General features: G+C 43.9%; 1 protein-coding gene across 1 annotated transcript in view; it reads left to right on the top strand.

The window, feature by feature from the left end:
* The first annotated feature begins 8,491 nt into the window (after nt 1–8,491).
* The window catches only part of LOC126993008 (kin of IRRE-like protein 2), a 39,850-nt gene continuing 29,146 nt past the window's right edge, over nt 8,492–19,195 (top strand). The window contains exons 1-2 of the mRNA XM_050851829.1: nt 8,492–8,524; nt 8,899–9,040. Coding sequence (XP_050707786.1) covers nt 8,492–8,524; nt 8,899–9,040 — 175 coding nt within the window. The remainder of the gene's footprint in view (nt 8,525–8,898; nt 9,041–19,195) is intronic.

Raw genomic sequence — 19,195 nt, 5'->3', positions numbered from 1 at the left:
TAAACAAAAAATATTGTTAAGAACACAAAGCATCAACAAAACAACAAAAGCAACATGCGGTGCAGGAGTTGAAATGCTGACAACTTCATACGTGATATAGAATAAAATGCATAGCGAGTCTCATCTGTAAACATACGCAAAACTGAGAGACTCACAAGGGACACATGCCGCCTTACGTATTGGAGAGAAAGAAGCAACACAAACGGCAATATTAACTAACAACTCAAGGTCGGTATTTCTCAGAAGGTTCCTCCTCTCACAATAAATATTTGCAAAGGCCGAGAAGGGGAGCAATCGGGTTCTTAATGAGTGTTCTTTTTAGGTTCATGGTACAGAGGAAAGGGTCAGTCTACGATAGGGTCTATAAAACTGCCCTGAAATGCTCGAAACTCATATAAAAGCTCTTATGTTGTTTGTAGTGATTGGGCAAAACCCGATATGTTTGGGAATACGGACCTGAATCTCATAGAAGACCATCCAACCATGATGTAAATTGTACCGTAAAGGTCATGAGGTTGATTTTTTTTGGGGGGAATGGGAGAATGGATATAGAGTAGAGCAGCGAGTAGCGGGCTTTTTTTTTTATTAATGTTTACTTTTTTGTGCCCTTGAGCTGTCTCCTTTGCTGTAAAAAAAAAAGGAAAAAAAAAGAGATGATGTAAAGGAAAATAGTCGCCATAAGTTGGATTTACGTGTTTAGTGGATATATACAGGTAACATTATTATAAAGAAAACCAAGGTCATTCTTGACATGGGTCAGTGTGTGTGTGTGTGTGTGTGTGTGTGTGTGTGTGAGCCAAGGACCAGGCCAACATCGGTTTACTAGAAACACTTCAGCGAAAAAGGGCATATATGTTTCAGTGCGATAATAACAGTTTTCTTAAGATGAACTGAGGATATCTTTGAAATTCAAATATATTATTTTTCATTACCGATAATAAAAAAGTGGCAAAGCAAACATAAATCGAACAGTGAATGAAATGCTGCCAATCGATTCTCCTTCGCATAGTTGGGTAAAGCTTGAAGATGTTTGCTGCCAATTCCAAAAATCAACATAAGCTTTTTAAATGGACCTTCTTTTTCCTTTGTTTGCAGGCATCCCTCCTCCTTCCGTCGTCTGGTTCAAGGGCACACATCTCCTGGACAGCAAGATGGAGTCCCTCACACAGTTCCTGGCTGGAGCCAGGGCCTGCGGGGGCGACAACGCCATCCTCAACACAAACCCTTCCTGCCAGGCTGACCACGCCCAGCGCGGAGCGGGGAACATAGCCCCCACGATGGGTCCCACCCTGAGGATGGCGGCGGAGGGGCCCAACACCCTTTTCACACGCTGGGACCCCTCACGCGCAACGACCTGAAGCTGTTGTTGACGTGCGAGGCGTCCAACAATAACCTGACGCTGCCCACCTCGTTGAGTCGTGATGGTGGACATGAACCGTGAAGTCTCATTAAAGCCTGCACGGGCTTTACACACAGGGACACACACACACACACACACACACACACACACACACACACACATCGCCTCATTACCCATAACTTCTGCTTCCTGAGACGTCCTGACTTCTCACATCCTTCCCTTCTCTCGCTCCCTAGTCCCGGCGTTGTCCGTGGGAAGTGTCGGGGCCGGAGCACTGCTGGCCGGCCAGAAAATACCGCAAGTTGTGTGTGGTGGGAGATCCAGGCCGCCTCCAACCATCACCTGGCACCTCAACACCGCCAGACTCCTGAACGTCACTGATGTGGTAAGTCCTGGAGGCAAAGCTGTATGGGTAGAGGGAGTCCACACATCCTCCAACATAAGCTGCCAAACACCAACACTCCCGCCAACATGCTAACTTCTTGTCTACACACCTGCCAACAACATGCCATCAGCCAAAAGCTACCATCATTATTATTTTACGTTCACCTCGTTCGTTTGATGACAGTTTGTTTTTTTGACAGCAAGTCGTTTAGTATGTTCCATCATTTATTTAGGGCATGTTTGGGACCCACTCTTTTGGATATATATTTTCTCTGCGTTCTTGCAGGTTACAAGACAAGCAGAGTTGGCAAAAGGAGTTACAGATTGGAATGAGAGAACATGAGTATATATATGAAATTTGGTGTAGTCTAGGCGTGGGTAGTTAACTGTGCAACAGGGGTGTAGGGACAAGACAGGGTAGGGAATGGGTACAGGGGGAACAGGGCCTACACAACATTAACAGGGGTGCTAATGAAGGGAGCAAGGAGAGCCGGAGCAGGCAAACAACTGCAAAGTTCTAGCCACAACCTGAAGAGATTATGAAGGACAGGGAGTAGGACAAGGCAGCAGACAGAGGACTCAAGGTAACGGATGTACAACAGACAAGGCAGGGATGACAGAACAACAGCCACAAAGGGAGCACAAAGGAAGAACAAAACAGCAGACTATAACCTGAAGGAGGAAGCTGTTTGCATAAGCTACACTAACCATTCTAGTCAAAGGTGGAAGGACAGCAAAGGCGAAAGCAGGCATGTAGATGATTCAGATAGCTTTAAGAGATAGGAAGAGGATTGGAACATAGGGGGAAAGAGGCTCACACCTACGAATACTTGACAAGATTAATTTAGAGAGAGCAGATTTGGGAGGCGCAGTACATAGTAACAGAGGTAGTGAAGAGCTGACTTTGGTAGCAGAGAATATAAGGGAACAAGGCAAGATACATCAGTTAGACAGGACAAGGATAATGAAGGGTACAGGAAGATGGAAGATGATAGCTGTGATAGGAACAGCATTTTACACAGATAAGTGAAGTGAGTAAAACAGGTGAAGAGTGGATTGCATAAACGCGCCAGATTGTCGTACCTTACCGCTTATATTTCTGAGTCTTACCTAAAAAAATGTCTTCAGTTCAAAATGAAACTCATTTATAGTTATTATCGTCAAAAGAGTTAGATCCTGCTTAAGTACATAGGCGTCAAAACCGCAAAATACTATGCCTATGTCGATAATTCAAGCAAACGGTAAAACAGGTGAAGAAGAAAGACAGGATACATCAGCGGCATGACAGGTGTAATGGGGACGGTACAGGAGCTGTAGGGACCAGGGACACATGCAGGATTACAGACAAAGGAGGCAGGCTTGACAAAATGGGAGCATGTAGGTGGACAGGGCAGGATATACATTAGTAGGGGGCGAAGTAGTGCAGGGACAAATGGCGGACAGGAACCAGGGAGGCCATGCAGGGGTTAGTAGCAAGAGCAGGTGGCAGACTAGGGAGAAGGGGAGGGACGGCTGAGGAACTCTTCTTCAAAAACGACACAACTTTTGCATCGCTGGGGGCCCCAAGTTGATGCGCTGGGGACTCCATTCTACCATGATTTATGCTGGAAAAGTTGAGCAGTCCCAAAGTCGCAAATTCCTGAGCTGTACATATCAAGTGAGGGTGGTGCGGCGGGAGATGGAGTGTCCCTCGGATCTTGGTGGCTTAGGAGTGTGGGGACTTGCTGGAGGTGGGATGGTGGTGGTGGTGGTGAGGATGGTGGTGGTTGGTGGTTGGTGGCATATTATTCATTACACAGACAACGGGGTGCGGGGTGGCCTGGGGGGTGACGCTGGTGGTGTGTGGTGGTGATAGCGGTGGTAATGAGTTTTCGCAGAGGCAACGGAAATGATTTGGTGGTGAGATGCAGGGGGTATGGTGGTAAGTGCTGCTATTCATAAAGAAGATCAAATGGGTTGTGAGTTGCGTTCGTGATGTTGGTGGTGATGATGATCTTGTGTTGGTACTGGCGCTGGTATGTGTGCTTAGAAAAGGCAACGAGGGAGCTTTGGTGATGCTGGTGATGGGGATGATGGCGACGGGGTAGGGTACGTTGGGAATGCTGTTTATGGAGGTGGTGGTGGTGGTGGTGGTGGTGGTGATAGTGGTGGTGGTGATAGTGATGGTATATAGTGTGATTTCAAGGGGAGAACATGTTTTGTCGTCAGTGGTCGTGGTAGTACGAGTTTTCAAAGAGGCAGTCGGTGTTATTGTTGTTGTTGTTGTTGTTTAAAGATTTTGTCCTTCCGCGGAGGGACCATGGGCCTTTGTCGGGGGACGGCCCATAAAGAGGATGTGGTGTGTGCTCAAGAGATTATTCTAAGAGGGGGTCGTCGACAGACCGGCTTCATTGGCTGACGCTTTCAGAATCGGCCTGTCGACGAGGACTGGCGATGCTCTGTGCTGGGTGTGTTAGTAATGATGGCGGTGATAAGGGATCAAATGGGGTGTGTTTGTTGATGGTCGTGCTGGCAGAAGTAGTGATAATGGCGGTGGTGGTACTTATTTTCAAAAGGACAACCGGGTGCTTTGCTGGTGGTGGTGCCTGGCGGTGGTGGTGCCTGGCGGTGGTGGCGGCTGGCGGTGGTGGTGATACGCGTTTTCAGAGAGGATATTAAGATGCGTTCACTTGGATGTCATCGCCTCCACTTCTGAACGGGTGGTACAAAACACGGAGTAAGGCTGCGTGACCCTTAATATTTCCATTGTGTGGCTTACGTTGACCGCCACCACAAGGCTTCATATCCTGCATGAGAATATGGTTGCTGGCGTACCCGATATGAGTCACCTAATGTTTGTCAGCCTAACAGCACTCTTCCTTCCGTGCGATTGCCAAGGCATACTTAAGCTTTAGAGTGGCCAATACCGTTTAACAGTATAAAAACATTAGTGTGAGCCGCTGAAGGGAGACTCGGATAGGAAAACGGGAGGGAAGCAAGTTAGTGACGGAGACAGCCCTACACACACACACACACACACACACACATACACACACACAGCACACGAAGGGGGAGAGAAAGAAAATGGAGCACAAATAGCCAACCCCATAACATCTGACGGAGGATAATCAGCCCCAACCCAACAGCAACAGAGGGAAGGAAAATGCGGGAAAAAGGGGAGCATGAGAGCATCGGACAGTACAATAAAGAGAGGCAGGCAGAAAGGGTTAGAAGTACTTAGCCCAACAGCGTCGAACTTCAGGGGAAGGGGAGAGGGAGAAGAGAGGGGGAGACGCAGAGATAGTCAGTCCAGTATAGCACCAGGAAGAAGAGAACGTAGCAAGCCTCCACTTTCTCTCCCTCTCTCCTCCACACACACACACACACACACCCCCACACACACACACACACACACAACATATAAGAGAGGACTAAGAGAAAAGATGGGAAGAAAAAGAAAGATACCCGCATTCCCCTCTCAAGAATCAACCAAGCACAGCACTATTTAAACGACAATGAGAAAGACAAGAAGCTCAAGGATCAGTAAGCCTCAACAACAGTGCCCTAGGTGGCCGTAGAGTGCTGGGAAGGCGTTGAGTGCGTGGGTGTGTGATTGCTTGACGGCCGGGAGAGACACTAAAGAGATTGGCGGAGGCGTGGAGCGGAAAGCCGTGATGTCGCAGGCGGGGCACGGAAGCAAGGCGATCACGTACCACCACGCTCGATGGGAGAGAGAGAGAGAGAGAGAGAGAGAGAGAGAGAGAGAGAGAGAGAGAGAGAGAGAGAGAGAGAGAGAGAGAGAGAGAGAGAGAGAGAGAGAGAGAGAGAGAGAGAGAGAGAGAGAGGGGGAGAGGGAGAGGGAGAGGGGGAGAGAGAGTGAGAAGAGAAGAGAATAGAAGAAACGAGAAGAGAAGAGAAGAGGAGAGTAAAGAAGGAAAGGAATGGAAAACGAAAGGAAAGGAAAGGAAAGGAAGGGAAGGGAAGGGAAGGGAAGGGAAAGGAAGGGAAAGCAAAGCAAAGCAAAGCAAAGCAAAGCGAAGCGAAGCGAAGGGAAGGGAAAGTAAGGGAAGGGAATAGAAGGGAAGGGAAGGGAAGGGAAGGGAAGGGAAGGGAAAGGAAGGGAAGGGAAAGGAAAGGAAAGGAAAGTGAAAGGGAAAGGAAAGGAAAAAGGGAAGGGAAGGGCAGTGTGAGAGAACAGTTTGGTTAATCCTCCCCTTTCCTCCTTTCGCCCTCCAGCCTCACCGTTTTCCTCCTTCCCAAGCATTCCCTTCCACTCACCCTTGGAAGATGCATCTCCTCCTCTCCTCTGAACGATCTGCCATCCCTCCCTCTCAACGTTCCCTCATTCCACTCCAGCGCCTCCCCTTCTCCGGCTCCCTCCCAACACCTTGCCCATTAATGCCGTTGGGGAGGCTCTAGAGAAGGGGTTCAAGCTAATCCGAAAGGTGTTGTGCTCTGTAGCAGCTTTAGCCTCATACCCTAAACTTCAGCTCTCAACTAAGGTAATTTTACATGGTTACCGAGGTTTTACTTTTCCTTTGTTTACTTTTACCTCATTTCAACTCCTTTCTGAAGAGTAAAGACAACTTATAGAGTCGTATTGCAAGACATTTCGCCGCCCAAGAACACACATTTGACAAGGCTTTCGTAGGAGTTGTGGGGATTTCCAGGGATAGTTCTATGACATTGGTGGTAGTTTGACCCTTCTTTTGTATCATGAACCTGAAGGAACACTCATTAGAACCCGACTGACCCCCTCTTTGACCTTTAGAAATAGCTTATGTGAGAAGCGAAACTGTCTTATAATGCCGACCATATTCTCGTCTCTATCCACTTCTTTCTCAACCTTTTCTGTAGACACATCATACTTTCTCGTCATATAACTCATTCTGCGTTATCCTGTGCCTCTCTTTTTTCTATATTTACTTTCCACTTATTTTATCAACCCTTTCTGTATAGTAAAACGATATACATTCAAATCCCATACCTCTCCTCCCTCCCACCTCTCCTCCCGAAATTGACCTCTCTTTTGGCCACTTATTTCTTTTGTCTTTGTGGGAACAGCGATTAGCGGGCTTTTTTTTTTTTTTTACACCTTTTTTTGTTGCCTTTGAGCTGTTCCCTTAGCTGTAAAAAAAAAAGTAACACGACATACATTCAAATCCCATAACTGACTCTGCATTGTTCTGTCTCCCTTACTTCTCCTTTCTTTTCCTTCCACTGCTTTTCTCAACCCTTGCTGTATGGTAACACAATATACATTCAAATCCCATAACTGACTCTGCATTGTTCTATATCCCTTACTTTTCCTTTCTTTTCCTTCCACTGCTTTTCTCAACCCTTTCTGAAGAGTAGCACAACATACATTCTCGTCACTGAACTCTTTATGTATGATCCTGCCCCTCTTATTTTTTCTTTCTTTATTTTTTACATTTTAAAGTTTCAACCCATTCTGAAGAGCAACACAACATATATTCTCGTTACATATCTAATTCTGCATGGTCCTGTATCTCTTAGTTTTTCCCTTCCTTTGCTCTCCACCTTCAAAATCGGTCACTAATACTTAAATAACATTCTTAATCTTCACAAACATTGTCCATTACAGTTTTAACCCGGTAGTTGCGGGGATCATGTTTCTTAAAGGGCCCTCCAAGCGAGAAAAATGAGAAAAAAAATCATCACACACAAACCATTTCATAATATGTATCAACCAATTTGTGATCAGTTTATGCATCATCTATTTTGGGGGTTTATATCATGGCAAAAAACTCGGCCCGTCGCTGGTACACGAAATTTGTGCTACGAGTAAAACACAAATTTAACCCGTCGCTGTGACACGGTAAAACAATTTGGCCTGTCGCTGGTACACGGTAAGGCCAAGGCCCGTCGTTGTACACGGTAAAGCCACAAATTTAGCCTGTCGTTGGTACACGGTAAGGCCAAATTTGGCCCGTCGATGTACACGGTAAAGCCACAAATTACCCGTCGCTGTACACGCAGGCACACAAATTGGCCCGTCGCTGTACACGGTAAAGCCACAAATTTGGCCCGTCGCTGTACACGGTAAGGCCACAAATTTAGCCCGTCGCTGTACACGGTAAGGCCACAAATTTGGCCCGTCGCCATGCACAGTAAAACCACAAATTGATTTGGCCGTCGCTGTGAACGGTAAAACCTAAATTTGGCCGTCGAAATTTAGCCCGTCGCTGTACACGGTAAAACCAAATTTGGTACGTCGCTGTACGGTAAGCCCTAAATTTGGCCCGTCGCTGTACACGGTAAAGCCACAAATTTGGCCCGTCGCTGTACACGGTAAGGCCACAAATTTAGCCCGTCGCTGCTACGGGGTTAAATGAATGGCTCAGGATTCCATTGTTTTGTTCCCGAGGCATCATCACCATCCTCATCACTCATCATTAGTTCAGTGTAGGAAAAATGCCTCTCCCAACGTTTGCAGTTTATCTCTCTCTGATATCAGTGAACTCCATCCTGCTCCGGCAAAGAACGTGATTTTATGTTTTTCTTTCCGCCAGCTTCTCTTCTCTGACCTTTGCAGTTCTTGGTTTATTGTTTTTTCTTCGCTCGTCCGTGTTTTCAGTTATTCACGTGTTTTAACCCGCCCAAGCTCAACTGTTTTTCTTAAAGCCCAACAATATACCTTCAACCTTTCGCTGTTACCTAACCCAATGTTTATTTTTATATTTCCTCGTATTTTACGCAACGTTCATATGCACTCGTCTTTGAACACCTTTTAGCTCTACCTCCCGGATGTTTGTGAGGCGTTATGTTACTGAGCCGCATGTAGGATATTATTTACGAAAGATACACAGAGGCATACCAGTTAGCAGCAGAATCTTAAGCCCATGCAGAATGGGTGACGTCAGCAAGTATCCGATTGGGAGAGAAGGGAAAGGAAACATCCATCACCAAACATTAAAATAAGTGCAAAGAGGAGAGGAAGCAGTTTAGGACACGTATGGATGGGCAATTTTTGAGCCACTGACATCATTTTCTCAGCCAAACGCTCTGCTCGTCTTCTAATTAACACCATGCACAAGAAGAGACGCATTTTCACAAAGCATCCCACCCACGTGAAGCTACCAGGTCCCTTTTCTGTATCTCCCTCACTTCAGTCCTTTTCTTGACTCACTTTTCGTCCCTCGCCTCTTCACCAGACCTCAGCGGATGGCAACGTCACCACCAGCAGCCTCACCTTCACGCCGCAGCACGAGGACGACGGCGCGGTGTTGCGATGCCAGGCAGAGACTCACGCCGACCTGTCTAAGCTGGAGGACACACTCAACCTCACCGTGCACTGTGAGTAGTCTGGGAGGGGAATGAGAGAAGGGTCGAGTTGGCTGCGAGGTTTCAAGGGTGAGGGGACGAGGGTCAAGGGAGAGGCAGGGTAAGGATGGAAAAACTAGAGTGAGAAAACTAAAGTGGGGATTTCTCTCTTATTGACTTGCTAATCATCTATCTATTATCTATATCTTTAATTCTTTTGTGTGTTTTAGTGGTGTAGGTTTATACATCAGAAAATATCCCAGTATTACTTTAGTTTGCGTTAGGGATTGAAATGTTCGCTTTGGGGAGAGAGAGAGAAACATTCTTTAACACACAAATACACACAAACATTCAAATAAATACATACACACACACAAATATAGAAACGAGCAAACAAAGAAACAAACCAACAAAAACAACCCCATCTCCCCCCCCCCCCCCAACACACAAACACGTTGATGACTAAAACTAAAAGAACGAACGCCTCTCTCTCTCTCTCTCTCTCTCTCTGATAGGTGGCACCCCGCACCCACTGGCTCACCTTCCGCCCTAATGGCACATAAACCCTGGCGCGCGGAGAAGGAAAACAGGTTCCTCTTGATTGTAAATAAGGAGGAACACTCCAACTAGCGCCCCCTCGCGAGGAAAATATCGATAAAGTTAGGGAATAGAAAGTCCATTAAAGTTTTAGCAGACCGACCTTAGAACTGTGAAGGAGGCGAATGAGAGGCAGTGCGCTATGAAGTATATAGTTGGCTAAGTCCATATAGTGAAGGAGGGAGCGGCGAAGATGGGGAGGGAGTATTCAGTAGATCTGTATAATGTCTGTATTGGTTAAGGAATAGAGAGTTCATTTTAAGTTTTACCGGACCGACTTTCGAACCGTGAGAGAGGTGAGTGAGAGGACACTGTGTTATAGAACAAGTACGTAGCAGCCAAAGCGGGGAGAGAGTATAAAGTAGATCTGTATAATGTCTGTATTGGTTAAGGAATAGAGAGTTAATTTTAAGTTTTACCGGACCGACTTTCGAACTGTGAGAGGTGAGTGAGAGGACACTGTGTAATAGAGTAAGTACGTAGCAGCCAAGGCGGAGAGAGAGTAGTAAGAAGGTCTGCATTATGTATTAGTTCGTAACCTTTTGAAAGTAGCGATCCCTTTTGAAAACCTGATAATAGCCACGGACTCCGCCACTTGACTTTCATCGCGGGGGAAGAGGAGTTGGAAGCTGAAGACACATGACTGGGTATCGACTGTCCTGTACATTACCTGAGATATGTGTTCCACTTTCTCACGTTGAAGAGTAAGCTATCACTCCTCTACATTTGAGGTACCATTTATATCCGAAATTGACCTCTCCGGTGGTCACTCATTTCTATTTTACTTTACAAGAGCAGTGATTAGCGGGCTCTCCATTTTTCTTTTTTGAGTGGGAAACTATTCCAGGTAGAAAACATACAACTGGATACCAATTGCTCTGTTTGGTACCTGAGACCTGCGCTACATTTCCTCATCCTGAAGTATAGTTAAGGTAGAGTTGGGGCCACACGCTATAGCTGCGCGTGGCCTCGGTGCTCATCTCCTTCGCATTAGCCCTTGTGGTAGGTAAGAACCCAGGAGCGCATGGCCAGAGTGACACCTGGGTTACCACAGTTTACGTTTCCCAGGTTTCCCCAGGTACCCATTTATCAACTAGTCCATGTGTTGAAAATTAAGCTTCAAATCCTCTCTATATATGAAACACCATTGACATTTTGCGATAACGAAGTGGTGGAGACTTGTATTATGTGTTAGGATTACGAATTGGGGGTGGTTAGTATTTTTAACACGAAGAAGAGTAGGTGGTCTTTGAATAATCAGCTTCTTAGTAAACTGAGTTGACGAATTTAGGCTTTGTGTACTTTAATGACAAGAGGGAAAGCATATATATTTTGCCGAGGTAATCAGGATATCAGTAAGATTAATGGACGAGCTGAGGTTGTTGGCACTCTCAGAAGACGGACAAAGCAGATGAAGACGGAGTAACCAACATGTCAGTAAAGATGAATGAAGAAATTGAAGGGTTAGGTAGTTTTAAGACAGGGTGAAGGGAAGGTGATGCCGGAGTGATCAGTATGTCAGTATGATAAATGGACGAAATGAGGCTTTGGGTAGTTTTAGCACAAGACAAAGCGTTCAGTGACAGAGTAACCAGATGTCAGTAAGATGAATGAGAAACTACAGCTTTAGGTTCTTATAAGACAGGCAAAGGTTGATGTCGGAGTAATCAGTATGAGTAAGGAAGGATAATGAATGAGAATATCGAGGTTACAAGTACTGTTTGAACAAGGGCAGAGGAGGAGAGGCTGGTTTAATTAATGTGTTGGTATGATAAATGGGACAGGAAGGTTTCGGTCATTATAAAACTAGGGTGCAGAGAAGACTGTGGTAGTAGTAGTAGTAGTAGTAGTAGTAGTAGTAGTAGTAGTAGTCGTAGTCGTAATCGTAGTAGTAGTAGTAGTGGTAGTAGTAGTAGTGGTAGGGGCAATGGTAGTGGAAATAATAGTGGTAGTAATAGTTGTAGTAGTAGCATAATGAATGGACGAACAACAACAACAACAACAGTAATACCACCGCAACCAACACCATCACATCCACCACCACCAACAACAACAACAATATTAACAACCACAACAACCTAGACACACACAAACAAGCAAGCAAATAACACGTCCCCATACCATACCGTACCGTGGGGCTTCGTAGTGCGGCAGGAAGCATAGACCAAAGTGGGTGCAGGCCAGACACGCATTTCCCGGACAGGGCAGAGTAATGTTCGGAATAATAGCGATTGATGACGCCGGGTGATGCAGCGTTATGGCGGACACGGCGAGATTAGAGAGATAAAAGAGAAGAGAGAGAGAGAGAGAGAGAGAGAGAGAGAGAGAGAGAGAGAGAGAGAGAGAGAGAGAGAGAGAGAGAGAGAGAGAGAGAGAGAGAGAGAGAGAGAGAGAGAGAGAGAGAGAGAGAGAGAGAGAGAGAGAGAGAGAGAGAGAGAGAGAGAGAGAGAGAGACAGACAGACAGACAGACAGACAGACAGATAGATAGATAGATAAACAGGCAGACAGACAGACAGATACATTGGAACAGAGATAGAAACAGAGGCAGAGACAGAGATATACAAAGAGAGAAAGAGAAAGAAAAAGAAAAAGAAAAAAGCATAGATATATCGACAGACAAAAAGAGAGAAAGAGAGAAAGGGGGAGTAGGGAGGGAGGGAGAGGGGAAAGTGTGTGTGTGTGTGTGTGTGTGTGTGTGTGTGTGTGTGTGTGTGTGTGTGTGTGTGTGTGTGTGTGTTGACGTGATAAATGGACCGCGGCTGCATTTAGAGTGATGCACACCAATCATGCAGAGTGTGATGTATTAAGGGAACAAATGCCCCCTGTACACTACGCCATTTCGGGAGTACGGGGGCGGGAGACAGGGCGAGAGAGGGATGGAAGAAGAGAGGGAGAAATTCCGCGCCTCAGAACGTCTCGAGGATATAAAAAAAAAAGGTGAGGACTTTTTATGGGGGAGAGTGGAAAGATAGTTTGAGTTTTATATATTTCTCTCTTTGCTTTTTCTTTTTTAATTTATCTATTTGTTTATTTTACTTATGTTTACTTACTGATCTGTGTATGCATGTGTTTTTGTGTGTGTTGTTTTGTGAGGGGGAAGGGGAGTGCGTGCGTGTGTGTGTGTGTGTGTGTGTGTGTGTGTGTGTGTGTGTGTGTGTGTGTGTGTGTGTGTGTGTGTGTGTGTGTGTGTGTGTTGGGGGTATGGGAGGGGGACAGGGCAGAGAGTCACTAAACGTCATTTGGGAAAGACAGAGGGATTCCGAGGCTTTACATATTGCATGATTTTCCTTGATCTGTCCTCTCTGTTATAAGAAAGGGGTTTATGCGGTCTAGGGGGGCTGACCAAACGATCCGCGTATTAGATGAACTTCCTTTTACGGCATTTTGGTTACGGGAAAAATGCGTAGACGATTTTCTTTTGTTTCTGCCTCTTTTTGGTTTTAGTTCTCTTCGTTATGTTGTTTTTTTCTTAATTTTCTTTTCCTTCTACGTCTTTCGTTTGCTTCTGGTTCTGCTTCGTCTTCTTTTTCTTCTTTTCCTTCTCTTGCATTTTTGCTTCTGACACTTTTTTCTCTAATTTTGCTTCTTTTTTTCTTCTTTTACCTCATTTTTCTTTTTTAGCCATTGTTTTGTTTTTTCTGCTTCTTTTTCTTCTTCTTCTTGTTTTTTTTCTTTATTTGTTTTTTTTGTTGTTTCTTTGGCTTCATTTCCTTCTTTTTCATTTTCTTCTTTTGTTTCTGTTTTGTTTTGTTCCTGTTTCTTTTCCTTCCATCTTTTTGCTTGTCTATTTTTTTTCTTATCGGCGTTTTTCATATTTAGTCTGCCTCGTCTTATTGTAAAACTCTAATAAATCAACTAAACTATAAGTAAATAAATAAATATTCTGTGGCTCACTCATTCACTCTTTCACATTTATACAAGGAATAATCATAAGAGTCGAGAAAGTACAACAGAACTCTGGGCTGTTGAACGAAACGAATTGTTATCATCGCCATATGAACGAAATAATAAAAGGCTGGTGAAGAGGCCGAGTTATGGGAGATACAGCCGACCATGAAACTATTTCCTGACTCCGAGGACGAAAAAATGTGAAGCGTCAGATGGAAACGTGGGCTGCTCACAAATATGGATAGCTGTTTGTTTGGCTTGGTTTTCGCTCATTTCATATTCCATCGATCAAAAGCCAGTCCAGTGATTGTATTAGAGGCTGTTCACGTGGTATTTTGCTCTTGTATTTATTAGTAAGATTAATATATAGATAAATAGAACGACTAAGTAAGAAATGTCACTTATTATCAGCTCAAAAACCTCACGGCAGCTTCTAAAGTGTTTTTCGCATGCAGTGAGTTTCACCCATAATTCACTTTGTCACTTTATCAAGACATAAGTTTTACACCATTTTATACTGACAGAAATTGATACTTTGATGTAAAAAAAAAAAAAAGTAACAGTTAGTAAAAATGGTTCGTAAAAGTACAAAAGGAAGGGAGAGCTATTATAGGAGAGTGATCGATTAATGTCACTGGTATACATAAAACACATTTGATATTTTGTGATACGATATAAACTACAGCAGAAACACACAAACAAACTGGATAACTGATTCTGCTTATTAACTCCTAGAACATGTGCACTGCAACGCAAAAACTAGTAGCAACCAATACTATATACAAATAAATAAACACTAAATGAACCGATAGTAATGAAGTTCTCGGATCCTGTTAACAAATTTCAAGAACATGGGCGCTGCTGCAACGTTAAGTGTAGGAGCGAGATGGACACAATAATGATCCGATAAAGATACAGATAAATGAAAGTTACTTATTTCCTTTTGAGGCTGAATTACAGTTTCCAGCTTTCAATGGTTCCTAAAGTAAGTTCTCACGGTGATCGGAACTAAGGGACAGGTGAGTTAGTCAAGGAGAAACGCCCCGATAATGTGAAAGTGAACGTGCTAAGGCCGCGAGGGATGGGAGCGGACTAACGGCGAGGCTGAGTGAATCTGGCAGAGTCGTTACCGCGAGGCAGCCGGGGAAGGAAATTAATCTTACGAGGATCTTGCTCTCTCAGGGCGAACTGGAGTGCACGAAACATTTATTGTGTGTGCGATCAAATGCATCACTGTATAGCACGTTTATGATTGGATATTTTTTTTTTTTCAGTATATGTGGTGGGAAAAAAAATTACTCTCAACGCGCAGCACCAATAAAAAAAAAAAAAGGTAGATTAACGTAGACGATAAAAGACTAGATTCAAATTTCGTTCGAGTGGCAAAATGTGTTGCTATAGGCTTGGTTATTAATATTATTGTTGTTATTTTTATTTATTATTTTCTCACTACTAATATCAACATTATTATTATTATTATTATTATTATTATTATTATTATTATTATTATTATTATTATTATTATTATTATTATTATTATTATTATTATTATTATTATTATTATTATTATTATTATGTTATAAAATACGTAACTCCTGTGCGTCATTTTCAGTATCTTCAATTACGAGGGAAATATCGACACCTTTAAATATACCTCAAATGATTTTTGGGGGCAATATTTTCTGTCATACATGTAGAAAAATATTTTGGGGGGCGTTCTGCAAAGTATTTTTCTAAACCATTGCTTCGCCTTCCTATGCTTAAAAAAACAAAGAAAAAAATAGAAACAGGCTATCTATGAAGTGCTGCGTGGGTGCTGAAATACGCCGGTCCTATTGAGCCTCAGGAGCCCAGGAAGGAAGGACAGATGGCCGCCGCGGCCGCCACTGGAAGAATAAATGGATGCTGGGACGCTTCAGCCGGCCGTGTTCCGCCCACACAGCTGGCGACCCGGCGGCATATATTTTAGCCGCTCTTCGCCCGTGTCCGCCGGCTCGTCCTCTTTCGTCCCTTGTATCGCTCCGTTATATATTGTAATGGTGGCACCTTATAGGGGAATAAATAACGAGGAAAATGGGGTGTATGTAAACGCTTCTGGAATATTATCATGGGTACTTATCCACCACAGACTCAAGTATTAATGCGACGGAGATGGGTACCAAGGCCACTGTCAGCTATAGCATATGCTCACAATTTTCCTTACTCATTTTTTTTTTTTTTCGGTACCTGCTTTTCTTTTCGGATGGATTCTTATTCACCACGGACTCAAGGACACATATGCAACGGAGATGAGCAGCGAGGCCACGACCAGCTATAGCGTATGCCCACAAACTCCCTTACTCATTCTTTTATTTCTTTTGTTACCTGGTTTTCGATATATAGTGTTTGTATTCTTTTTGTTGCTCTCAGTCCGTTTTCTCTTACCATAAAAGGAAGAGTTATTGCCTCGCCTTGTTGCTCGGCCTCACGTGTTTGTCTTTCCTCAAACTAGTCCGGTGAACCGTATCGGACGTGCCACCTGTTTCAGACGTTGACAGTCATTCCAGTTCAGTCCAGTCAAATCCAGATCAGTCCAGTCAAATCCAGTTCAGTCCAGTCAAATCTAGTTCAGTCCAGTCAAATCCAGTGCAGTCCAGTCAAATCTAGTTCAGTCCAGTCAAATCTAGTTCAGTCCAGTCAAATCAAGTTCAGTCAAGTCAAATCCAGTCAAATCGGGAGTCAGTCCAGTCAAATCTAGTTCAGTCCAGTCAAATCTAGTTCAGTCCAGTCAAATCTAGTTCAGTCCAGTCAAATCTAGTTCAGTCTAGTCAAATCCAGTTCTGTCTAGTCAAATCTAGTTCAGTCCAGTCAAATCCAGTTCAGTCCAGTCAAATCTAGTTCAGTCCAGTCAAATCCAGTTCAGTCCAGTCAAATCTAGTTCAGTCCAGTCAAATCTAGTTCAGTCCAGTCAAATCCAGTGCAGTCCAGTCAAATCCAGTGCAGTCCAGTCAAATCCAGTTCAGTCCAGTCAAATCCAGTTCAGTCCAGTCAAATCTAATTCAGTCCAGTCAAATCCAGTTCAGTCCAGTCAAATCCAGTTCAGTCCAGTCAAATCCAGTTCAGTCCAGTCAAATCCAGTTCAGTCCAGTCAAATCCAGTTCAGTCCAGTCAAATCCAGTTCAGTCCAGTCAAATCCAGTTCAGTCCAGTCAAATCTAGTTCAGTCCAGTCAAATCTAGTTCAGTCCAGTCAAATCTAGTTCAGTCTAGTCAAATCCAGTTCAGTCCAGTCAAATCCAGATCAGTCCAGTCAAATCCAGTTCAGTCCAGTCAAATCTAGTTCAGTCCAGTCAAATCTAGTTCAGTCCAGTCAAATCTAGTTCAGTCCAGTCAAATCTAGTTCAGTCCAGTCAAATCTAGTTCAGTCTAGTCAAATCCAGTTCAGTCTAGTCAAATCTAGTTCAGTCCAGTCAAATCTAGTTCAGTCCAGTCAAATCTAGTTCAGTCCAGTCAAATCTAGTTCAGTCCAGTCAAATCTAGTTCAGTCCAGTCAAATCTAGTTCAGTCAGTCAAATCTAGTTCAGTCCAGTCAAATCAAGTTCAGTCCAGTCAAATCCAGTTCAGTCCAGTCAAATCCAGTTCAGTCCAGTCAAATCTAGTTCAGTCCAGTCAAATCCAGTTCAGTCCAGTCAAATCCAGTTCAGTCCAGTCAAATCCAGTTCAGTCCAGTCAAATCTAGTTCAGTCCAGTCAAATCCAGTTCAGTCCAGTCAAATCCAGTTCAGTCCAGTCAAATCCAGTTCAGTCCAGTCAAATCTAGGTCAGTCCAGCCGCCATACCGAACACTCTTGACAACCACTGATGCCGGTCTCCACTTCTTCTGAAACTGCCATAATCATCATCGTCATCATCAGAATTATCAGCCAGCAATATTTTTCCACTGCAAGACTAAGGCGTTTTCATTACTTTTCCTCGTAACTCACATTCTTTCTGTTGGCTTATTCAAGGCTGTAATACTTTCTTCTCTTCTCTGTATATCTCTCTTTTTCCTTTTCTCTCCAGTCTCTTTCCTTTTCTAGACACAGTTTTTCCTCTGCTTCCATCTTTCCTATTTTTGTATTTTCATAATTTTACTTTTTTTGTCCTTTATTACTTATCCTTTAGACATCTTTCTTATTTTCATATTTGCATTGTTGTCCCTCTTCTGTCCTCAATTCCTTACTTCGCCTCTAACTTAAGAAAGGCCTGAATATACGTGAGCTAGAGGGGAAGGGGCTGAGGGGGAGGCTTGGGTCTAGTGGGGGCGTCGGGGGGAGAGGGGGGGGAAATTGAGGTAGAGGCAGGGGGGGGAGAAGGGGGTCAACTTCCTCGTTCCCCCAAACCAATTTCTAATCCACGTTGTCGATAGCGCTATTGGGCCAGTTTAAGGAGCAGTACTTTATGTGGCATCTTGTCGAACGGCTCCTACAGTAAATACCCTCAGTGGGCCTTCTCGGGGATTCGACTCTCTTAGGAAAAAATAAATATAAGAAAAGATAGAGGTGGGTTAGATTAATTAAGAGAGAGAGAGGAATTGATTATCAGTGTAACGGGAATCGATTTGTTGGTTGGTTTTCTGTAATTATATTTTTTTCTTGTGTGTGTGTGTGTGTATGTGTGTTTGGGGGGAGGGTTTTTTTTGTGTGTGTTGTTAAATAGTTAAACGTAAAGATATTGATATGTAAGTAGATAGATAGATAGCTCAACAAGGAAATGAATAAGAAACAGAGATATATGAATAGATAGGTAGGTATCTCTTTTTTTTTTTTTGCTATTTCGTTTTCTTTCGACTTCAGTATAAGGGGTGCTATGCTACTGAGGTCAGAAAAGATAAAAAAAAAAAAAATGCTCTATATACTATCTCCCGCCCCTTCAAACCCTTCCGTTCCCCTACATGCCTCCCATATCCACCCTCTCCCTGAAACACCGCCTACCCGCCTCTCCTCTCTTCTCCCTTCTTCGCTATAGCCCCATAACATTTTCACTACCTGTTACTGCATCCCTTTAACTTTCACTCTCTCTACCCACTCCCAGTTTCAACCCTCTCACCGCCACCATCACACACAGTCTCTTGTCTGCATGAACCTCGTCACTAGACATATTCTGCTTCTATATTCTTTTTTACCGGGTGTGTAGCAAACAGAGAATGGAGGTAATAGAGGAGGTACGATAGGGGGAAGTGGAGGGGTAGCAGAGGTATGGTTGTATGGTATATGTTCTTTAATTGATTGTTATAATATAGGAATGGTCTATCGGGTACCTTGTTTTCTTATGAACTTTCCTCATCCCCAAATCCTTATCCTGTCATCATCATTTTTTCCCTCTTCTTCTATGTCTCTCTCTCTGCCATATTAATCCACTCCTCCTTTCTCCATCATCCTTGCTTTTCTATCATTTTTGTCTCTGTTTTCTCTTTGCTTCCTCTTTTTTTTCATGGTATCCCTCCCTCTTCCCTCGCTGTCATTCTCGCCCTGTCATCTCCACCTGCTATTTCTTTCATCTTGTCTTTCCCCCAATCCTATCAACTCTTTTTCATCAGCCTTACTCTCCACACTCCCTTCCCTCCAATCCCCATCCCTTTCTCCCCCTCTTCAGTACCATCCCTTTTTCCCCCTCATTAATCCCAACTCTTCCTCCCTCCCTCTTTCTCACGCTTCCTTCTCTCCCATAACTTTCTCTTCTTCAGA

The sequence above is a fragment of the Eriocheir sinensis genome, unplaced genomic scaffold, assembly GCF_024679095.1.
Source record: "Eriocheir sinensis breed Jianghai 21 unplaced genomic scaffold, ASM2467909v1 Scaffold541, whole genome shotgun sequence".
Taxonomy (NCBI): Eukaryota; Metazoa; Arthropoda; class Malacostraca; order Decapoda; family Varunidae; genus Eriocheir; species Eriocheir sinensis.
This window is presented reverse-complemented; position numbering and strand designations above follow the sequence as displayed.